Here is an 18,335-nt window from a genome sequence, read left to right on the forward strand (position 1 = left end):
GAGGGGGTACTGAAGAGTTTCGGTGAAATGGTATCACCCTGATGAACCCCTCTCTTTACATCAGTGATCAATTCCTTGTAGAATGGTGAGATCCTGGTGGTGAATCTGTAATACAGCTCTCGGAGGATCTTGATGGACTGAATTTGAACGCCCTGTTTGGCTAGGGCTTTGATGACCACTTCAGCCTAACAACCCAAATCAGACGATTACGCTTGAATAGATGTGGCTCGATGCCAGCAGTTTCTATCTTCGTCATCTACGCACCAACATCCAACTACAATGAAGAAGAAATTGAGAAGTTCTGCATGGAGCTGGAGAAGTTCTATAAAAAAGACCACACCTTCTACAAGATCCTTGTTGGTGATTTTAATGCCAACATAGGACCGAGAAGGTTGCCCGAAGAACTCCACATTGGGACCCATGGCCTAGAATGGAACAAACAGGGTGAGAGACTGTCTGAGTTCATCATGTTGACCAAGACCATCCATGGTACCTCACAGTTCCAGGAGGCCGAATCTAAACGTTGGACATGGGAGTCTCCCGGTGGACAGTTCCACAATGAAATTGACCACAGAAGAAAACTCCAAGAATGACCACCAACTGGGAACTCTTTGGCACTATTGCAGCAACATGGGAAGATGCCATCGTTGACATCGACGAGGAATACGATTGACTGGTTCAGCACGTCCATGACTGTGTGAAGAATGCCAAGAGTAGGAAAGCCACAAACAGACACCTGTCTTTGGAAACTCTCAAGCTCATTCACCAACATGGTTTGGCACGGGCCTCATAAACTAATGTCCGAGCTTGCAAAGCTGTGCAGAGAAGTGATAAAGGAAGATCTCAGAGAGAGAAGAGCAGCAGTGTTGGCCAATATGGCAGAAGCCGGGAAAAGTATTCATAACGCTCTCCTGTCCTTCGCCAACTACAAGACCAAGATGACTGCCCTCCGACATCCTGATGGATCTATCACATCTTCCAGAAGGGCAATGGAGAGGATTATTCACAACTTCTATTAGGATCTCTTTGATAGCCACCTGCCCACATACCAAACTCCACAGGAGGGATATGTTGTTCCTAATGTCCTCCCTTCCGAAATCCAAGACGCCACTTCATTGGTAAAGACGCATACAGCACCCAGTTCAGACAAGGTCAGACCCAAACACCTGAAGATTCTGCTGCCAGTACTCATCAGTACAATGGCTCGGCTCTTCACACGCTACCTGACTGTATGCAAGGTTCTGTCCCAGTGGAAAACCAGCAGGACCGTCCTGTTGTACAAGAAAGGAGACATCCATGACATTGCCAATCTTCCTGTTGTTCGTCATCTACAAGTTGTTCATTTGAGTCATCCTGAATAGAATAGGCAGAACACTAGATGAAGGACAACCATGTGAGCAAGCTGGGTTCCTTAAAGGATTCAGCACAATTGACCGTATCCACACAGTGACCAAGCTCATTGAAGTTTTGTGAAAGTTCAAGATGCCACTCTGTCTAACGTTCATCAATTGAAAGAAGGCCTTTTATATAAGTTATATAAACTTATCTTAAGCTTATCTTAAAGAATACTTTCAACTGAACATATATAAAATTAAATTTAAGTCTTTAAATGACACTTCAATTTTGGGGGCCAGAGAGATAGTATAGCAGATAGGGCGCTTGCCTTGCACGCAGCTGACTCGAGTTTGGCCCCGTTATCTCATGTGATCCCCCAAGCCCACCAGGAGCGATCACTGAGTGCAGAGCCAGGAGAAACCCTTGAGCACTGCCAGAGGGACCCCAAAACAAAAAATAAATAAATTCTATTTTCTACAGAAAAAAAGTTCAAGATTCTTAGGTATAAGACCCTTTGGACATGCTGTCAGTGTATAAAAGTTACTATTCTTCTCTTCCTCTACTTTCCTAAACAACCTCATTACTCTTGCATGGCAGATTACACTATTTTGATTACAACACTTGCAATTAACTTTGCTTAACCAAAACCAACCAAACAAAAACGTGCATTCAACTGTATTTGGATTGTATTTGGGAATTTGAGGAATGACTGGCTTTAGACAGGCCCAGGGGCTCTATCTTTGTCTTGACCTTTTTTTGGGGTGGAGGAGGGCGCCTACACCCAGCAGTGTGCAGGGCTTGCTCTTGGCCCTGCGCTCAGGAATCACTCCTGGGAACCACAGAGGATGCTGGGGATCTACCCAGGTTGGCCACATACAAGGCAAGTGCCCTACCTGCTGTATTGTTGCTCTGACCCTTGTCTTGACTTCTTGTCACCGCTTCTCCACTCTGAAGCACGGGAGCTTGGATTGGGGGGAAACAGAGTGGGGGAGAACATGATTATTGTGTCTGTGGAACAGACCTGGAATTCCCTAGAGGAAATAACAGGGAAGGGTAGAAAAAGAGACTGAATATGACTGAAACAAAAGCTGCTTTCATCCCTACTCGAGATTTTCTTCTCGAGCCTGTCCTTTCTCAACATATGGCCCTGTGTTTCAGATGGTCCGTGAAATGTGCCATCTCCCCATCTCGCCTAAACTCAGGTATCACACCACCTCAGGTGGCTGGGTAGACAGAGCGCATGCTTTGTATGCAGGGGGTCCACATTCTCTCCCTGGCACCTTGCCCCGCAGAGCACTACTAGGAGTGGCCAAAACAAACACAAAACAAAGCTGCATTCATTTTATGCAGTTTGCTACACCTGAGTTATCCAGCTTAACAGTTTTTATCAGTTCTGGCTGGGACCATCTCCACTCTCCTGTTCCTTTTCACAGCCGTTGTTCTCTGCCAGATCTTCAGGTGATAACACCTGGGCCTCTGTGCTGGTCTCCTGTCTCCATCCTCAGCTTCCACTTAACAGTGCGTCTCACTGTCTCCAGGTTTGTCTCTCTGAAGTTTAATGGGAGTCACACCAGCCCCTTTCTTAAGAATCCTGAAGCAATAGCACAGTGGGTAGGGCGTTTGCCTTGAATGCGCCCGACCCGGGTTCGATTCCCAGCATCCCATATGGTCCCCTGAGCACCGCCAGGGGTAATTCCTGGGTGCAGAGCCAGGAGGAACCCCTGTGCATCGCCGGGTGTGACCCAAAAAGCAAAAAAAAAAAAAAAAAATCTTGAAGGAGGGACTGGAGAAAAATTTCAGTGGGTAAGATGCTTGCTTTGCATGCAGCAGACCCGGGTTCATTTCACAGCACCCCTCATGGTCCTTGAACTCTGCTCTGAGTACAGAGCCAGGATTAAGTCCTGAGCATAGCCAGATGTGACCCCCCAAAAAAATTTATTTCCAGGGATACCCCAATTCAAATGAAATAATATATTTTTTATTCAAAACACTTCATGATTTGGGCCAACTATTTAACATTAAAGATTTATTCATTCACAGTATCACATGTTTTACTCACAATATCTTCTAGTCCAGGGCTTTTTAAACCTTTTTCCATTCGTGACACCTTCACCTGAGAAATGCAACATGGCTACATGTCTCAGGAAACACCTGATTCATTATGCGTTTGATTTTGAATATGTTTTTAGTTATTGAGCATTTAAAAACTTCAGTGTTTTTCTGGTTTTTTCCATGGGTCTCACACTCAGTTACATGACCCCATTGGTGACCCACAGTTTGCTTCTGCTTCTGGTTTTTCAAACAGACCTGATGAAGCTCAAAGCTGCTTCCTGTTCTGTGCTTTGGAGGTGCTTCCATGTTCAGGGGGCCATGTAGTGCAGAGGATGAAACCCAGGACTTTTGCGTGTAAACATGTGTTCCTTCCTTTGAGCCATCTGTCACGGTTTAAGAAGCCAGATTCGGCCTCATGAGCTGGGGAAGAAGGCAGCTGGAATAGAGAAGGGATCATTAAGTCAATGATGTTGGAGGGATCATTTGGGATGGGAGATGTGTGCTGAAAGTAGATAAAGGATCAAACGCGATAACCTCTCAGTATCTATATTGCAAACCATAATGACCTAAAGTTGAGAGAGAATATGGGGTAAATTGTCTGCCTTAGAGGCAGGGGGAAGGTTGAGATGAGGACATTGGTAGTGGAAAATGCGCACTGGTAGAGGAATGGGTGTTTGATCATTGTATCACTGAAACTCAAACATGAAAGCTTTGTAACTGTATCTCATGGTGGTTCAATAGAAAATAAAATAAAAATAGAAAAACCAAGCTTGATTGGACCGGAGTGATAATACAGCCAGTAGGGCATTGTTTGCCTTGCATATAGCCAATCAGGGTTCAATCCCCGACATCCCATATAATTCCCTGAGCACTGTCAGGAGTAATTCCTGAGTGTAGAGCCAGAAGTAACCCCTGAGCATTGCTGGGTGACCCAAAAAGCAAAATAAATAAAATAATATAAAAGAAGCCAGGTTCTTGTCAAAGGGAGCCACTTGTAACTCCCTACCCCTGTGTCTGTCCCTTTATCCACACTTTCTCCTTAGCTTGAGACACTTATATTGCTTCCACCATACTTCCCGAGATGACCTAGAGAAAAAGTCTTCACCCCTCTCATCCCATTCTTTTCATTTGTTAAATGATGGTGACTTATAATATTGAACCCTAACAGCACTTGGAAAGCAGTAGGCCCTGTCCTTGCCAGAGAAGATACTCAAGAGTAAGCTGTGTTTCCTCGTTTTCCTTTTTGGTCCTTCGAGATCCCGCTAATTACCATAGCAAGGTCTTAATTGACTCCCCGGGCTCCCTTGGCGTGTCACGTAACCCCAAGCCTCCCCGGTCCTCTCTCCAGCGCTGTTCCTATAGGTCCTCTCACAGCCCTCTGCTCCTGCTGACTCTCTGTATTGAAATTCAGCTCATGAAAACGATGCCCCTGGTGTGTTGGCGAGATCGGACCTTGTCCCTGACCCCTCAGCGCTCCCGGAAACCCCCCCAAATTCCATGATAGGATGAGTGTTTACCTGAGTCTCTCCTGCCAAACACGTGTCTTTCCAGCCAAGGACCCAGCCTGAAGAAGAGGACGCTGGCTGGCTGGCTAAGGCCCAGGGGCACGCAGAATGATTAACCGACAGATCCTTCACCCTCATCTTTGCTCCACTGTGCTCAAGGACTCAGCCCTCCCCCCAGCCCCTCTGTGTGGGTGCTGTGTAGAAAGTGCCCTTTGTCCTGTACAGGACCAAAGGGAAAAGCTATGCACTGTCCCAAGGAAGGAGGCCGCTCTGTCTCCACCTGCCACTCCTCGACTCACAGAGCCGGCTGCTCTCCACCTGTTCCTCCCTCTCTTTCCTCCTCTGTATCCTCCTGTTCCACTGACTCCCTCCTTGTCTGCTTCACTCCCTCCCACACAGGGAGGCATACTTTTTCCCATTTTTCCCTCTTTTCCAAGCCTGCTGTTTCGATCCTATTTCCCATTAATTTTTTACAGCTGAAAGAGAAAGCCTCAGACGATCATGCCGTGGAGTTGTTAGAAGTGATGTCGATGGCCGTTTTCAGCCTGAATCCCTGGAGCCAGTCACGCTGTGGTTTATCTTCTGGGGGAAGAGAATAAAGGGCACCTTAGAAAGCAGTGAGTGAGGAGTGAGTCAGCCAGGGTGGGACCCAACGGAAGTTGTCATGTCACTTCCCTTGAGAGAGGAAGTCTCCCGAGGGAGGGGGAATTTGAACTATTGGACTGGGATTTCATTCCCCCTCACACCTAGCCTCCAACCCTAAGGACTTCGAGTTCCGAGTTCCTGGGCCCTTTTTCTTCAGCTTACCAGCCTGCTGGAAGCTCTCTTACCCCCAAGGCCATCGACTGAGTTTGCAGGTCCCAAACAGCCCTATTTCTCCCCAGGTCACACTGATAGACTTACTCTTCTTTAGCATCCTTTTCCACCTGTAAAGAGCTCTCCTTAGCTGGAGGTTAACCTCCTCAGTCCCTGCTTCTGTAGTCTCTTTGCACACAGCACATGAACGTGCTCTTCCCATTAGCATCCGCCTCGAGGTGAGAACCAGGCATTGGTATTTTTCTTGCTTTTTGTTTTGGAGCAATGCAAAGGGCTTATTCCTGGCTCTGCACTCAGAAATCACTCCTGGTGGGGCTCAGGGGTCATTTGAGATGGCAAGGGTCAAACCCAGGTGCAAGGCAAACACCCTGCCCCCTGTACTATCTCTCTAGCCCCAGACATTTATATTTTGAAAACTCCCCAGGTGTTTCTAGTGTGCTGGCTGGGTAGAATAAAATCCACACTTTTTCTTTTTTTTAAGTCAATAAAATTTTTTTTAAGTCACTTTCTGTTGTAAAATCTACACTCCTTGTAGAGGTTTCCAGGGCTCTTGCTACCAATTCCTGGCTTTATCTGTGTGCAGAATTTCCAAGTCGGAGTCCCTGAACTACCTAGAGGACCCCAAACCTGCCACATCTTTTGTTCATATGCCTTCGTATACATGTTCTGCACTGCCCAGGATGCCTTTCCCTGCCTTCTAGAGAATGTTCTTTAGCGTACCTTAGGTGAACTTCTGTGACTCTTCCCAGAACTAACCCCTACCCTGGGATAAGCTGCCCCAGCTCTTCCTCCCCCACCCCAGCCCCCTTGCTTGAATTCATCTGGGTTTATCTTGCATCGATGCTGCTTGCATCGATACTCTGTTAGTCAAGATGTCTAGGCAATGAATGTTGGACAGGAACCCTATGCAGAGATGTCATTTGGCTGCAACTGGGGCTAGGGCTTATAGCATGTTTATTATTATTATTATTTTTTTTTATTCTGGTTTGTTTTAGGGGCCACACCTCATGGTGTTCAGATTTTCCCCTTGGCTCTGTGCTCAGGGACCACACCTGGTAGGGGTTGGGGAACTATATGTGGTGCCAGGAATTGAAACCAGGTTGGTCACATGCTACACAAGCACCTTACCTCTCTCTGGCCCCTTACAGCCCCTTACAGATGTTTATGGATGCTTTCTCGCAGGACCAGGACAAGAACTGAGCAAAGTGAGTCCTTGGGCATGTTCTTCGTGTAGTTGATCAGTAATTACTGAGGGCTCGACCTAGAGTGAAAGCTTGCCGAGTTGGGCACATGCAAAACATGCTTTGCATGTAGAAGGCCCAGCTTGAATTCCTGGCTCCACAAGGTCCCCACAGTACTGCCAGGAGCAACTCCACACACCACTGGGCATGGTCTCCCCAAAGAAGAAACAAACCAAAAAAAGCCCCCCACTGATGGAGTACTTGCTGTATTCACTTACTAGTGTGACCCAGGTGAATAATTAATTGCAGCATCAACTTTCCCATGATTGCTCTGTTTGACCTCTGGGACAGTTTCGTTGTCTCTAATAGTCGGCTTTGTCCACCTCTGATTCATTTCTGGATGGACACTGACTCCCAAACCTCTCATTAGTGCTCTCAAAGCAATGCTTTGCACACAGTAGCACTTAGAAAAATGTGTTAAATGACTACTAATGAGTCTACATATAAGTACATATCCTCTTGGCATACTGATTGCTTTCCACATCATTAAATGTGAGATAGAAACAATGCAAAGCGTTTCGAATGGCTTATTTCCTATAATCTTCACCACAGCCTACGGAGACAGTAAAACTGTTCACATTTTCTAGAGGTTCAGCGACTTCCATAAGGTCACACAGACACTTAACTGGAAGATTGAAACCCAGACCTTTGGAGTCAGATATGACCCCAAAGCCACCACCTAAAACACACATGACTTCCAATAAGCATTTATTGACATAGTGAATAAATACTTATTTATTGGAAAGTACATGAGGAAAGTAGGATGGTGGGGCTGGAGAAGTAGTACATGGCTGGGCACTTGCATTGTACGCAACCAACCCGGGTTCAGTCCCTGACATTCTGTATGGTCCCCTGAGCACCACCAGGACTGATTCCTGAGGGAAGAGCCAGGAGTAACCCCTGAGTACTGCCAGGTGTGGCCCCAAAACAAACCCTGTGAAACCTTCCCCACTCGACTCTGGGCCCCTCAAACTTCCCTTCTTCAGTCTCATTCACTCTCGTCATTTTACAAACATCTGTAGCACTGTCCTCCCATTGTTCATCAATTTGCTCAAGCGGGCACCAGTAATGTCTCCATTGTGAGACTTGTTACTGTTTTGGCGGCATATCGAATATACCACGGGGAGCTTGCCAGGCTTTGCTGTGCGGGCGGGATACTCTCGGTAGCTTGCCAGGCTCTCCGAGAGGGAAGGAGGAATTGGACCCTGGTCAGCGTGTGCAAGGCAAACGCCCTACCCGCTGTGTTTATAAACAGCACAGAATGTAAAATGCCCCAGACAGTGGGCCAGATGTCAGAGATAGAGACAACTAAAACATGGTTCCTGCTGAGAGCAGGGGTAGAGTAAGGCTGTAGTAGGCTGTAGGAGCAAGAGGTGGGAGTGACTTCCTGCCGATTCTTCCCTGTACGGGGCCAAGGGACAGGGCTTGGAGGGGTAGGGAGTCAGAGATGCGGACATCCTGGGATAATGGTTAAAGCATAAGATGGGGCTGAGGAGAATGGCACAAACAAAGTGGGAAACCAAAGGCCAGATCAGGTAGAGCTTCAGAGTACAATGCTAAGAACTTTGAACAATTAAAAAAAAAATTTGCTATCGTTTTGGCCTATGCCCGGCAGTGTTCAGAGCTTACACCTTGCTCTGCTTTCAGGGATCACTCCTGGTGTGCTTTTGGGGACCATGTGTGGTGCCAGGGATCAAATCCAGGTTGGCCACGTGTAAGATAATCACCTTACCTGTTGTACTGTCTCTCTGGCCCAGAACTTTGAGCCTTTCAAAGAGTTGGATCACTTTGACATTTCCTTCCGAGGGTAGGTACTAATGGGCTGTACTTTGCCTCCGACCTCTTGTCTCTAAGCACATAGCTACATCCCAACACTTAGGAGCTTATTCTTTTTCTCGGTGACCTACTGCCTGGTCTGAATTCCCTAATCCTGTCTCCCCTTACGTCATCCTATCCTACAGTGATTGGATCACAATATGCAAAACACTGTTTCCAGGAGCTGCTTCAGATCAGATTTCATAAAACCAAGTCTTCACCCGCAGTCCTTCAGTCAATCTAGTTGTTTGTTGGGGGGTGTCGAGACAACACAGACAGCCTGGGCATATAGCTCAGTATGTGTGTGTGTGTGTGTGTGTGTGTGTGTGTGTGTGGTTGGGGGGTGTCGAGACAATGCAGATAGCCTGGGCAGATAGCTCAGTGTGTGTGTGTGTGTGTGTGTGTGTGTGTGCTTGGATGAGGCCGGCAGCACTGCTCCTTAGACTGGAGAACCCCCCCCCCCCCCCGCCGCGGACCCTCCACTTGCTGGCTGCCATTTTGAAGGGGCTGTGAGCCCAGGTGCAGGGCACACACCTGCCGCATCCCCGGACGTGTGGCCAGCAGCACTGACCCGCCTGGCACCCAGTAGGTGGACAATAAACAGGGGATGACTGCTGGATGGTACCTGCCTGGTTTGTCGCCACATCCAACTTTCACCCAGGCTTCCACAGTGAAAGCTCCTGGTGGCCCCCGGGCCTCAGCATCCAGCCAGCGCGGCTCTCCGCCCCCTATGACCCCCTCGCAGGCGGGGTGGCCGGGGAGCAGGACCCCCGGCGCCCGCCCACCGCTCCTCGCCCACCTCCCCCGCGCCCCGTGCTGCGGGCCCCGCCGGGCCAGGCCGGACCCGGGCGTCGGGGCCCCTCGTGCGCCCCGGCGGGGCGGGCAGGCCGGCGGGGGGCGTGCGGGGCGCGGCGGGGGCGGCGGGGGCGGCGGGCCGCGCTGGCCGGCGGGGCCCAGGCGGCGGCGCCCTGGCCGCGGCGGGCGGGCGGGCGGCGGGGCGAGGCCGGGCTGGGCGGGCTCCCGGGCCGGGCCCGCCCCTCGGGCCCCGCCGCCGCCGCCCAATCAGCAGGCGCCCCCCGCCCGGCACGCCCCCTCCCCCTCTGGTGACAGAAAGTCGGCCCAGCAGATGAGGAAGTGGCAGGCAGGCTGGCCCCGGGGACTTCTCGCTGGCCCTACTCCCGCCGAGCCCGCCGCGACCGCCCGCCTGGCCCCCGCCGGTGAGTGTGGCCCCGCCGCGGGCCCCCACGTGCCCGGCCCCCGCCCGCGGCCCGGCCCGGCCCGGCCCGGCCCTGCCCCGGCTGTGGGCGAGGCTGTTCCTGGGGAGAGGGGGTGGGAGGTCCCAGCGCGCCGGGCCGGCCTCCCCGGCCACCTCCCCCGACCCTGGCCCCCGCTCGCGGCCAGCTAGGCCTCCCGCCGCCGCCGCCGCCGCCCCCTGCCCACCCGCCTCCCCCTCCCGCCGGCCCCCTCCCCTCCCCCGTCCTTGGCCTGACTCCTTTTCCTTCCATCCATCTTAAAGGAAGGAAGGAACGGGCTGAGTTCCCTGCCGGGACCACACCCAGATTCCTCGCAAACTTGGGGAGAGGTCCTTCCCACAGGCGGAGCACCCCCCCAAACATCCAGGGGTGTGTGTGTGTGTGTCTGTGTGTGTGTCTGTGTCTGTGTGTCTGTGTGTGTGCAACCGCGCGCGTGTGGTCATTCTGGGCCCGCTGTGTTTGAGAGCGGGAAGGGCCTGGGAGCACCGAGTGTCTGGGTTTGTGCTCGCCACCGGCCCTGCACAGCTCACCTGTGGCAGCTGACAAGCAGCCTGGCACAGCTGACAGGGACCTGGCTGGGAATGAATGGAGGATGCTGTCAGCCCCCCAGGAGCTGGGCCTGTGGGCGGCCGGGGGCTCCGCGGGTCCGGCCTGGGAAGGTTTCACCCGGGCCACATGGGCCTGTGATGCGCACGCACGTGTGTGTCTGTGTGTGCGCTGACCCCGCGTGCCTGCCCTGTAAGCAGAAGTGCTTGCACATGGGAAGCCAGCGCGGGCCGGCGGGCGTGTGAGTGTTTGGTGTGTGTTGGCCTGAGCGCGTGTAGTTAAGGGCAGGTCTGGGTATTAGAAACTATGCGTGTCAAAGTTCACGCGGGCTTGTGGGGTGGGGTGTGAGCCCAGGGCAGCTGGGCGCAGTAGGAGGTACGTGGGCTCAGGGAATACCGGGGTGCTGGCCATGGGTGACTGTGTGGGGGTGGAACGGGGGGTGTGTTGGGTATGTGTGGTGTTGGGAGCCCTTGACCACAGGGTGGGGGGTGCTTGTGAGTCTGGGAGGCTGAGGGCACTGCTCGGAGGTGTGTTCCGAGAGGACAGCGTGGACACGTGCACAGCCCCTGACGGCGTGTCGTGACTGCAGAGCCTGGTCCCTGTGTGCATGTAGTCTTGCTGGCCGCATGCCTAGTCCCCTGGGACCAGGCTCCCCTCTGTTCTGTGTCCCTGTGCGCCCTCCCCCGGCATTCCTCCGGGCTCATTAGGACCCCTCCCTCAGGGAGGAGAAGATTCCTGAGACCTCCCCCACGCCCCCACCTCCTCACATGCCACTGGTTTCCCTGCCTCTTGGGGCAGGCAGGAATCGTACCCATTCTCAAGTAGGGCACACTGAGTGTTGGGGGGGGGGGCTTGTTTAGGAGAGGCGCCCCCTGGTGGGTACCCAGCCGTTTCCTTGGGGCACAGCTCGAAACGGGGCAGAGCCAGGGTGGTTTCTGACACGGAACCTGGTGCCTGAGTTCATCTGGCAGTACCAGGGTGGGTGGTTGGTGAGTCCTGGCTCCCCGGCTTTCTCAATCCTGGTGGGTCCTGCTCCTCCAGGCACTGACCTGTGGCCTGGACCCACCCTCCACCCCTTGCGCAGGGCAGCGGGGGCGGACGGAGGGCGGGGCTGCTGCCAGAGCTAGTCAGACAGGTGGAGCCGCCAGGGCTGGAGTCTCAAAGAGCCAGGCTCGGGGAGAGGAAGGGCGAGAGGAGGCTGCCGAGAGGCTGGAGGTGAGAGCCGGGGACAGCAGAGCCCTAGGGAGGGCATCCCAGGTGGCCGGAGTTCCAGAAAGGGCTGGGGGACCGGAAGCAGGGAGTCTCGGCAGCGGGGAGAATAGACTAGACCTTCCTAAAAGACAGATGAGCATCCCCAGAGGGGAGAGGCGAGGTTGAAGGGGAGGAGCCTGGAGACCCTCAGGGCCTGCAGCGGGCGAGGAGCAGGCCCGGAGGACAGGAGAGGCAGCCCCTTCTAGGACGAGGTAGTTCCCTTCTGGGCCATGTTGACCTCGCTGGAAGGAGACCAGAACTGGAGTTCTCTAGGGGAAGAGCGGAGGGGAGGGCCGGTCCGGAAGGGACTGTCCCTGCAGAGGGGCAGAGCAAGGAGCGCAGAGTGAGGTGTGGGCAGGATGTGCGCACACACGCCTCCTCCTGCCCGCCTCGTCCCCGAGGTTCCTTCCTCTTGCCGGCCTGCCCTGGCTCCCCAGAGGTGTGGGGAATCCTCTGGCCGTGGAATCTGTGGATTGGTGGCATGGTGGCGGCACAGTAAGCCCAGGTGACACCCACCTTCTAACCTCCCCAGAGCCCTTAGCCAGGATGGAGGCCGTCGTGAACTTGTACCAGGAGATGATGAAGCATGCAGGTAAGATGCAGTCGACCCGCCCTTCCTCGCCCCGGGTTCCCAGGGCTCAGGGCTGTCTCCTTCTAGAGAGCCCCAGTGGACTTCTCGTTCTGTGTGTGTGTGGGGAGAGGAGCTCCCAAGCAGTGCTCAGGGCTGCGGGGGCCACCCTGCTGGTGGTGGAGGACATTGTGGAGCCGGGAGTAGAACCTGAGGCGTCCACACGCCAGGCACGCGCTCCAGCCTTAGCGCCATCGGCCTGGACCTGCAGAGGCTTGTTGACCTGACATGCCCTTGTCCTGACTCTTCTGACCCTTCTTCACAGATCCCCGGATACAGGGCTATCCGCTGATGGGATCTCCCTTGCTAATGACCTCCATCCTCCTGACCTACGTGTACTTTGTCCTCTCGCTTGGGCCGCGAGTCATGGCCAATCGGAAGCCCTTCCAGCTACGAGGCTTCATGATCGTCTACAATTTCTCCCTGGTGGCGCTCTCCCTCTACATTGTCTATGAGGTGGGCCCTGTGGGGGCTTCCTAGATAACGTTCGGTGCGTTTGTGCAGAGGGGGGGCTCGGCAGGGGCAGGCCCAGGCCCAGGGCACCTCCTTTCCAGATGGCTCACATCCGTTTCTTTGGCTAAGAAGGGGAGGGCTTGAAGTGAGATGGGGTAGGGAAAAAGAGAGACCTCCGGGGGTCTCATGCACACCCTTTCCTAGTTCTTGATGTCTGGCTGGCTGAGTACCTATACCTGGCGCTGTGACCCCGTGGACTACTCCAATAGCCCCGAGGCGCTGAGGGTAAGAGAGCTCCCAAGGAGCTGGGTGGAGGAGCAGTTTGGCTGTGACCTGTGCTCATGGCCATTTACGGGGAGTCACGGTGCAGTGCAGGGGTGCTGAGGCTGCTCTGGCTTCTTGCAGATGGTTCGAGTCGCCTGGCTCTTCCTCTTTTCCAAGTTCATTGAGTTGATGGACACAGTGAGTAGTTACGCCATGTGCAAACCCCGGGGAGAAAGGAGGAGTGCCATATCCAGGGCTGAGCCCCCTTCTCTGACCCCCTCTTCTCCCAGGTGATCTTTATTCTCCGGAAAAAAGATGGCCAGGTGACCTTCCTACATGTCTTCCACCACTCAGTGCTTCCCTGGAGCTGGTGGTGGGGAGTCAAAATTGCCCCAGGTGAGTAGCAAAGGCCCCGAGGGGAGGAGGGCCGTGCTACAGCAGACAAGGGGCTCGGCCCCTAATCCTCTTCCCTGTCCACTCGCAGGAGGAATGGGCTCTTTCCATGCCATGGTCAACTCCTCTGTGCATGTTGTCATGTACCTGTACTATGGACTGTCTGCGCTCGGCCCTGTGGCGCAGCCCTACCTGTGGTGGAAGAAGCACATGACAGCCATTCAGCTGGTGAGGCGCCTGAGCCGGGCTTGCATCCATCCCTAACTCGGGTCCCTACTTTTGTCCAGCTGACCTCACCTTTGACCCTTCAGTTTCCCTCCTTCCCGCCGCGCCCCGCTCACCCTGCTTTTCTCTCCCAGATCCAGTTTGTCCTGGTCTCGCTGCACATCTCCCAGTACTACTTCATCCCCTCCTGTAACTACCAGTACCCCATCATCATCCACCTCATCTGGATGTACGGCACCATCTTCTTTGTGCTCTTCTCCAATTTCTGGTATCACTCCTACACCAAAGGAAAGCGGCTGCCCCGAGCACAGCAGCAGAATGGAGCTCCAGGTACTGCCAAGGTCAAGGCCAACTGAGTAACGTGGCCCAGCTAGGCGCCCACCTAAGTGCCTCAGGACTGCACCTTGGGCAGCATCCGCCAGTGTCCTCCCCACCTACACCTGTGACCAGGGCTATGTGGTCAGGACTGAGCAGGGGACAGGCCCTCCCCTCCCCACAGCTGGCACACAGGGACCACTTCCGTTCCTCACCCACTTCTCCCGGTCAGCCCCAGGGACGTGGCCTCAATGCCCTCTGCCACTGAGTGGAGAGCTGAAAGGGCTGGACACTTACTGCCCTCCCTGCCTTAAACTTGGGAGAGGAGCACTCAGGGCTGGCCCGCACCAGGGCCTTGTGGCCTTTTCCCTCACACTGAAGAGGTCAGCAATAATCCGTCACTGTGGACTCGGGCTCCTCCCTTACCCACCCCTCACTGAAGCAGGAGCTTCTTGGCCAAAGGTCAGGGTGGCTGGGGGCCTGGGAATGCAGCCCACGGGGGCTGCTCATTCATTGTCTTCATTAAACGTGACAGAGGAAATCGCCAAGGCTGTGTGTCTGTGTGTGAATGGAGGAGGGGAGCAGGCGGGTCAGGGCAGCGCTCTGTGGTTCCGATCCCAGTAGGGAACCTTGGGGATGTCTGATACCAAGAGCAGGCAAGAGGAGAGGAAGAGGAAACTTTATTAGAAAAATAAAAAAAAAACAAACCAAAACAAACAACTCGGGCGTGCTGAGTCCTTAGCGGATGCCCTGGTGGATGAGGCTGCTTTTGGTTGCACTGGCCTTTTCCCGCTCCCGCCGGCGGGCGGGATCCAACTCAAAGCACCGCCAGAGCCGCAAGGTCTCATCCGCAGCTGCTGATGCCACTGTGACCCCATCTGGGCTCATGGTGAGATTCAGGACACGGGCTGTGTGACCTGGGACACAAGGGGAAAGGTGAGGGCAGCACAGTGATAGACTCACGGACCTTTCCCATAAGTAGAGTCAGACATTATGTAGCCCTTTGCGTCTGGCTTCTTTCACTTGGCACTTACCTTTGAGCTCTGCAACCCTGGCCATGGTTGGGTACTTCCAAATAACCAGCTGGTTTTGGGCAAAGCCGTGGCCTGAGATGAGCTCCCGGTAGTGGGAAGACCAGAGGATGGAGCACACCTGTGGAGAAGGGATGGCATGAGAATGACAGCCAGTGCTGCTAAAATCAGAACAAAGTCACTGTCAGGTGCCACGACTCCATGATTGCCATCCTTACAAAAACTTTTGAGAGATGATCTGTTGAGTTTTACAGATGAGGAATCAAGCAGGAGGAGGAAGTTCATCAAGTCACATGCAAGTGAACTTGGGTGATGATCTGAATTTGAACTCTAGCTCTGTAACCCAGGTTGAGAATGAAGGTTGCTTGTGGGGAATGAAAGGAAATGCAGTTGCAGTGGATATAGGAAGCCTCCTCACAAGGGCCTCAAATGCCATCTGATAGATCTAGATTCTTTGCTGCAGGTGATGGGGAGCAGGGTTTAAAGTAGAGCAGTAGTAGACTACCCAAACCAGTTGTGAGTACGGCATTTCAGGAAGAAAGCTGGGAAACCAATGCAGTGGGCCTCACTGGGCAGGGGAGGGAAGGGGACAGGTAACTAGATAAAAAGAATGAGACTCTCATAGATCTAGCAGATTTCTCCAGAGGTTTGACCCCTTTCCAACTGAGAGGAAATAGATTTCAGGGAGGAAAGGCGAAGTGACAAGTCGAGAATCCTCTTGAGAATCCTACAAGGACACAGGATTGGAGATAAGCCACGGCCTGGGAAGTTTGGGTCTAGAATTGTGTGTAAACACTGGGTTAGAAGTTTTAAGAATCACTAGCAAGTAATTAGATAAGCATGCGGGCATAAATGGCTGGAATGGACCAGTCTACCTGGGAGTGGGCATCTACGGCGCTCAAACAGGCCCCCGAACAGACGTTCCAGATGCGAATGTGTCGATCACTAGTGCCCCCTCCAGTTGCCAGGATACTGGGTTGCCAGGGACACCAAGCTACAGCCTAGGTGGACAAAGGTGAGGTCAGCAGGAACTAGAGCTAGACAAGGAGCTGCAGGAGTACCAACTGGCCCAATCCCACCACCCCACCTCCACAGGGGTCTGCAGAGGCCCCAGCCCAGCTTCACCTTGACAGCCCCTTGATGCTGGGTGAATGTCTGCAGGGGCACCCATCCACCTTCTCCAGGAGTACTGGGCCACACATTGACCAAGTTATCGTTGCCACCACTGGCCAAATGTCGGCCATCAGGGGCCCAGCGCAGCCCACACACTTCCTGGCTATGGCCACTCAGTGTGGCCACATGGTGATCTGCTACCCGGACATCATGGTGATGGATATGACCAGAGCGGGAGCCACTGGAGGAAGACGAAGGGAATTAAGTTATGGGGCAGTGCCCACCGCCACAGGCAGAGGGCAAATATCTAGGCTTATCTAGCCACAGTCTAGCCAACCCCTGACCTGGACAGGATATAGCTGTTCCAACACAGGGAGCCTACTCGGGCAGAGTGACTGGTCATGTTTCGAAGCCGTTTCTGCTGTTGCACATCCCATAGCTAGAGAAAGAGAGACATCATGAGGATCAGAGACGGAGATGACAGCTGCTTCTGGTGGGGCAAGCCCCCAGGCCTGGAAGGCCAGATTGCTGCAGCACAGAGACAAGCCTCACCTGCACCTCAGCATTGCTAGTGCCCACTGCCAGGTAGTTGCCCTCTTTGATCCAAGCCACAGAAGACACATAGTCCCCAGGCTGTTCCATCTGCAGCAGCTGCAGGATGTCACCAGTGCCAGCATTCCACAAGTACACGCTATTGTCCAGTGCCACGGCCAGTGTGTTTCCAGAACTCCAGTCCAAAAGATTCAGGTCTGCCAGAGGGGCAAAGGGAAGAGTGGGCATGAGCTTCCTTGTTGGCTGGCCTGGGGTCCTTTCTCCAGCCCTGCCTGAAGGGCTGTACTTACAGTAGTCATTCCGGATCTCCGGGGCATCCAGGATGCGGTCTGGCAGGGAAGGGATGTAACGGCATGTCTTGCGGCTGGAGCCGGGGGTGTTCTTCTGACTGTAGAGTACTTTCAGCCTGTTCTGGTAACCTGGGGCAACCAACGCAAGACAGGTCCAGACAGGTCCCCAGCTGCAGTGGACAGCTAAGTTTCCCCTCCCCTTCCCTCAGACTCTCCTCCACCCAAGGGGGGGGGATGGGCTTCCAGCAGCCCCACACAGAACTGCAGTTCTCACCCTCTGGGGCGTTCTGCGGTTTTCCACTGAGCCTGAGGATCTTGGCTTCCTCCACATCAAAACCGTTCAGGTTCAGAGCCCAGGCCTTCTGATGCTCCTGCTCGCGGAGACAGGAAGGCGTCCCCCACGGAGCACAAGGACGGGCATCCCCACCCCCGCCCACACCTCTCGCCCCCTCGCCCCTCTAGCTCTGCTGGACCTTACCTTCCTGGTGGGAGTCTCGCTGTTTTCCTGCTGGTTCTCCTTGCTGAGGAGGAAGCTGGCCACCTCCATCTGGGAAGTGCTGCGGTGGGGGATATAGCGGTCACCGCCGGGCTTGCTGGGAGTGGTCTGAGCCTTGGAGCTGCCTTTGCCTGGGGCCGGGAAGAGAAGGCAGCCAGTAAGACCGGGCTCCCGGTGTGTGTGTGTGGGGGGAGGGGGGGAACACTGAAGGCTGTTCGCAGCCCTTCCCGTGCCCACCCCGGTTCCCATCGCCCCCGACTCACCGGGAGTCCGGCCCGGGGTCCTGCCGGCGCTGTGGGATCGGTTGGCGGCCCGCATGGGCGAGGGGGCCGGCCCGCCGGCCTCCCTGGCTTTGCGCTGCCAGCGAGCAGGGGGTGCATTGGGGATGGGTGCGTCCAGCTGAAGCAGCGAGTGCAGATCACTCTCGAACACGAACTGAGACATAGGGGCGTCTGGAGCGGGCCGGGGCCGGGGAGTGCGCGCCCGCCGGGACCTGGCGGGAGAAGCGACCGCGCTCGGGAGACGCCGGGCCACGCCGCCGCGGTCCTGGCTCGGCTCGTCGCAGCCCTTACGGCCCAGTGCCCAGCAGGTTCCAATTCCAGACCGCCTTGGGAATGCCTACCTACGCGTCTTAAACCCAGCGCTCCGAGCCCTCATTGGCTCCTTCAAAACCCAACCGTCTCAACCGTCGCCCCGGCCCATTGGCCTCTCCGGCCCCGGGGGGCGGGTCTTCCGGGACAAGTCCCGGGTCTCACGAGAGT

The 18,335-nt window shown here is 54.4% G+C and overlaps 2 protein-coding genes across 2 annotated transcripts; one reads left to right on the forward strand and one right to left on the reverse strand.

The window, feature by feature from the left end:
* Nucleotides 1–9,823: 9,823 nt before the first annotated feature.
* ELOVL1 (ELOVL fatty acid elongase 1) lies at nt 9,824–14,640 on the forward strand. The gene is made up of 8 exons (XM_055139210.1): nt 9,824–9,981; nt 12,347–12,406; nt 12,708–12,898; nt 13,100–13,180; nt 13,301–13,357; nt 13,450–13,555; nt 13,644–13,780; nt 13,912–14,640. The coding sequence occupies exons 1-8, from the start codon at nt 9,891–9,893 to the stop codon at nt 14,131–14,133; spliced, it is 945 nt and encodes a 314-aa protein (XP_054995185.1). The 5' UTR covers nt 9,824–9,890; the 3' UTR covers nt 14,134–14,640.
* Nucleotides 14,641–14,765: 125 nt separating this feature from the next.
* CDC20 (cell division cycle 20) lies at nt 14,766–18,335 on the reverse strand. Its single transcript, XM_004614190.2, has 11 exons — nt 18,197–18,335; nt 17,838–18,067; nt 17,557–17,705; nt 17,353–17,449; nt 17,079–17,207; nt 16,789–16,985; nt 16,581–16,675; nt 16,249–16,477; nt 15,999–16,124; nt 15,127–15,244; nt 14,766–15,009 (listed from the first exon to the last, which is right to left on the reverse strand). The coding sequence occupies exons 1-11, from the start codon at nt 18,229–18,231 to the stop codon at nt 14,831–14,833; spliced, it is 1,584 nt and encodes a 527-aa protein (XP_004614247.2). The 5' UTR covers nt 18,232–18,335; the 3' UTR covers nt 14,766–14,830.

Source organism: Sorex araneus, chromosome 5, assembly GCF_027595985.1.
Source record: "Sorex araneus isolate mSorAra2 chromosome 5, mSorAra2.pri, whole genome shotgun sequence".
Taxonomy (NCBI): domain Eukaryota; kingdom Metazoa; phylum Chordata; class Mammalia; order Eulipotyphla; family Soricidae; genus Sorex; species Sorex araneus.

Bases quoted from the DNA above. Each gene is read 5' to 3' on its own strand.
- ELOVL1 (XM_055139210.1), top strand. From the start codon at position 9,891: ATGAGGAAGTGGCAGGCAGGCTGGCCCCGGGGACTTCTCGCTGGCCCT. The intron at 12,899-13,099 runs GTGGGCCCTGTG...ACCCTTTCCTAG, and splicing joins CCCTCTACATTGTCTATGAG to TTCTTGATGTCTGGCTGGCT. The intron at 13,181-13,300 runs GTAAGAGAGCTC...GGCTTCTTGCAG, and splicing joins ATAGCCCCGAGGCGCTGAGG to ATGGTTCGAGTCGCCTGGCT.
- CDC20 (XM_004614190.2), bottom strand. From the start codon at position 18,231: ATGAGGGCTCGGAGCGCTGGGTTTAAGACGCGTAG. The intron at 16,986-17,078 runs GTAAGTACAGCC...CCCCTCTGGCAG, and splicing joins GGAGATCCGGAATGACTACT to ACCTGAATCTTTTGGACTGG. The intron at 16,676-16,788 runs GTGAGGCTTGTC...CTCTTTCTCTAG, and splicing joins CTAGCAATGCTGAGGTGCAG to CTATGGGATGTGCAACAGCA.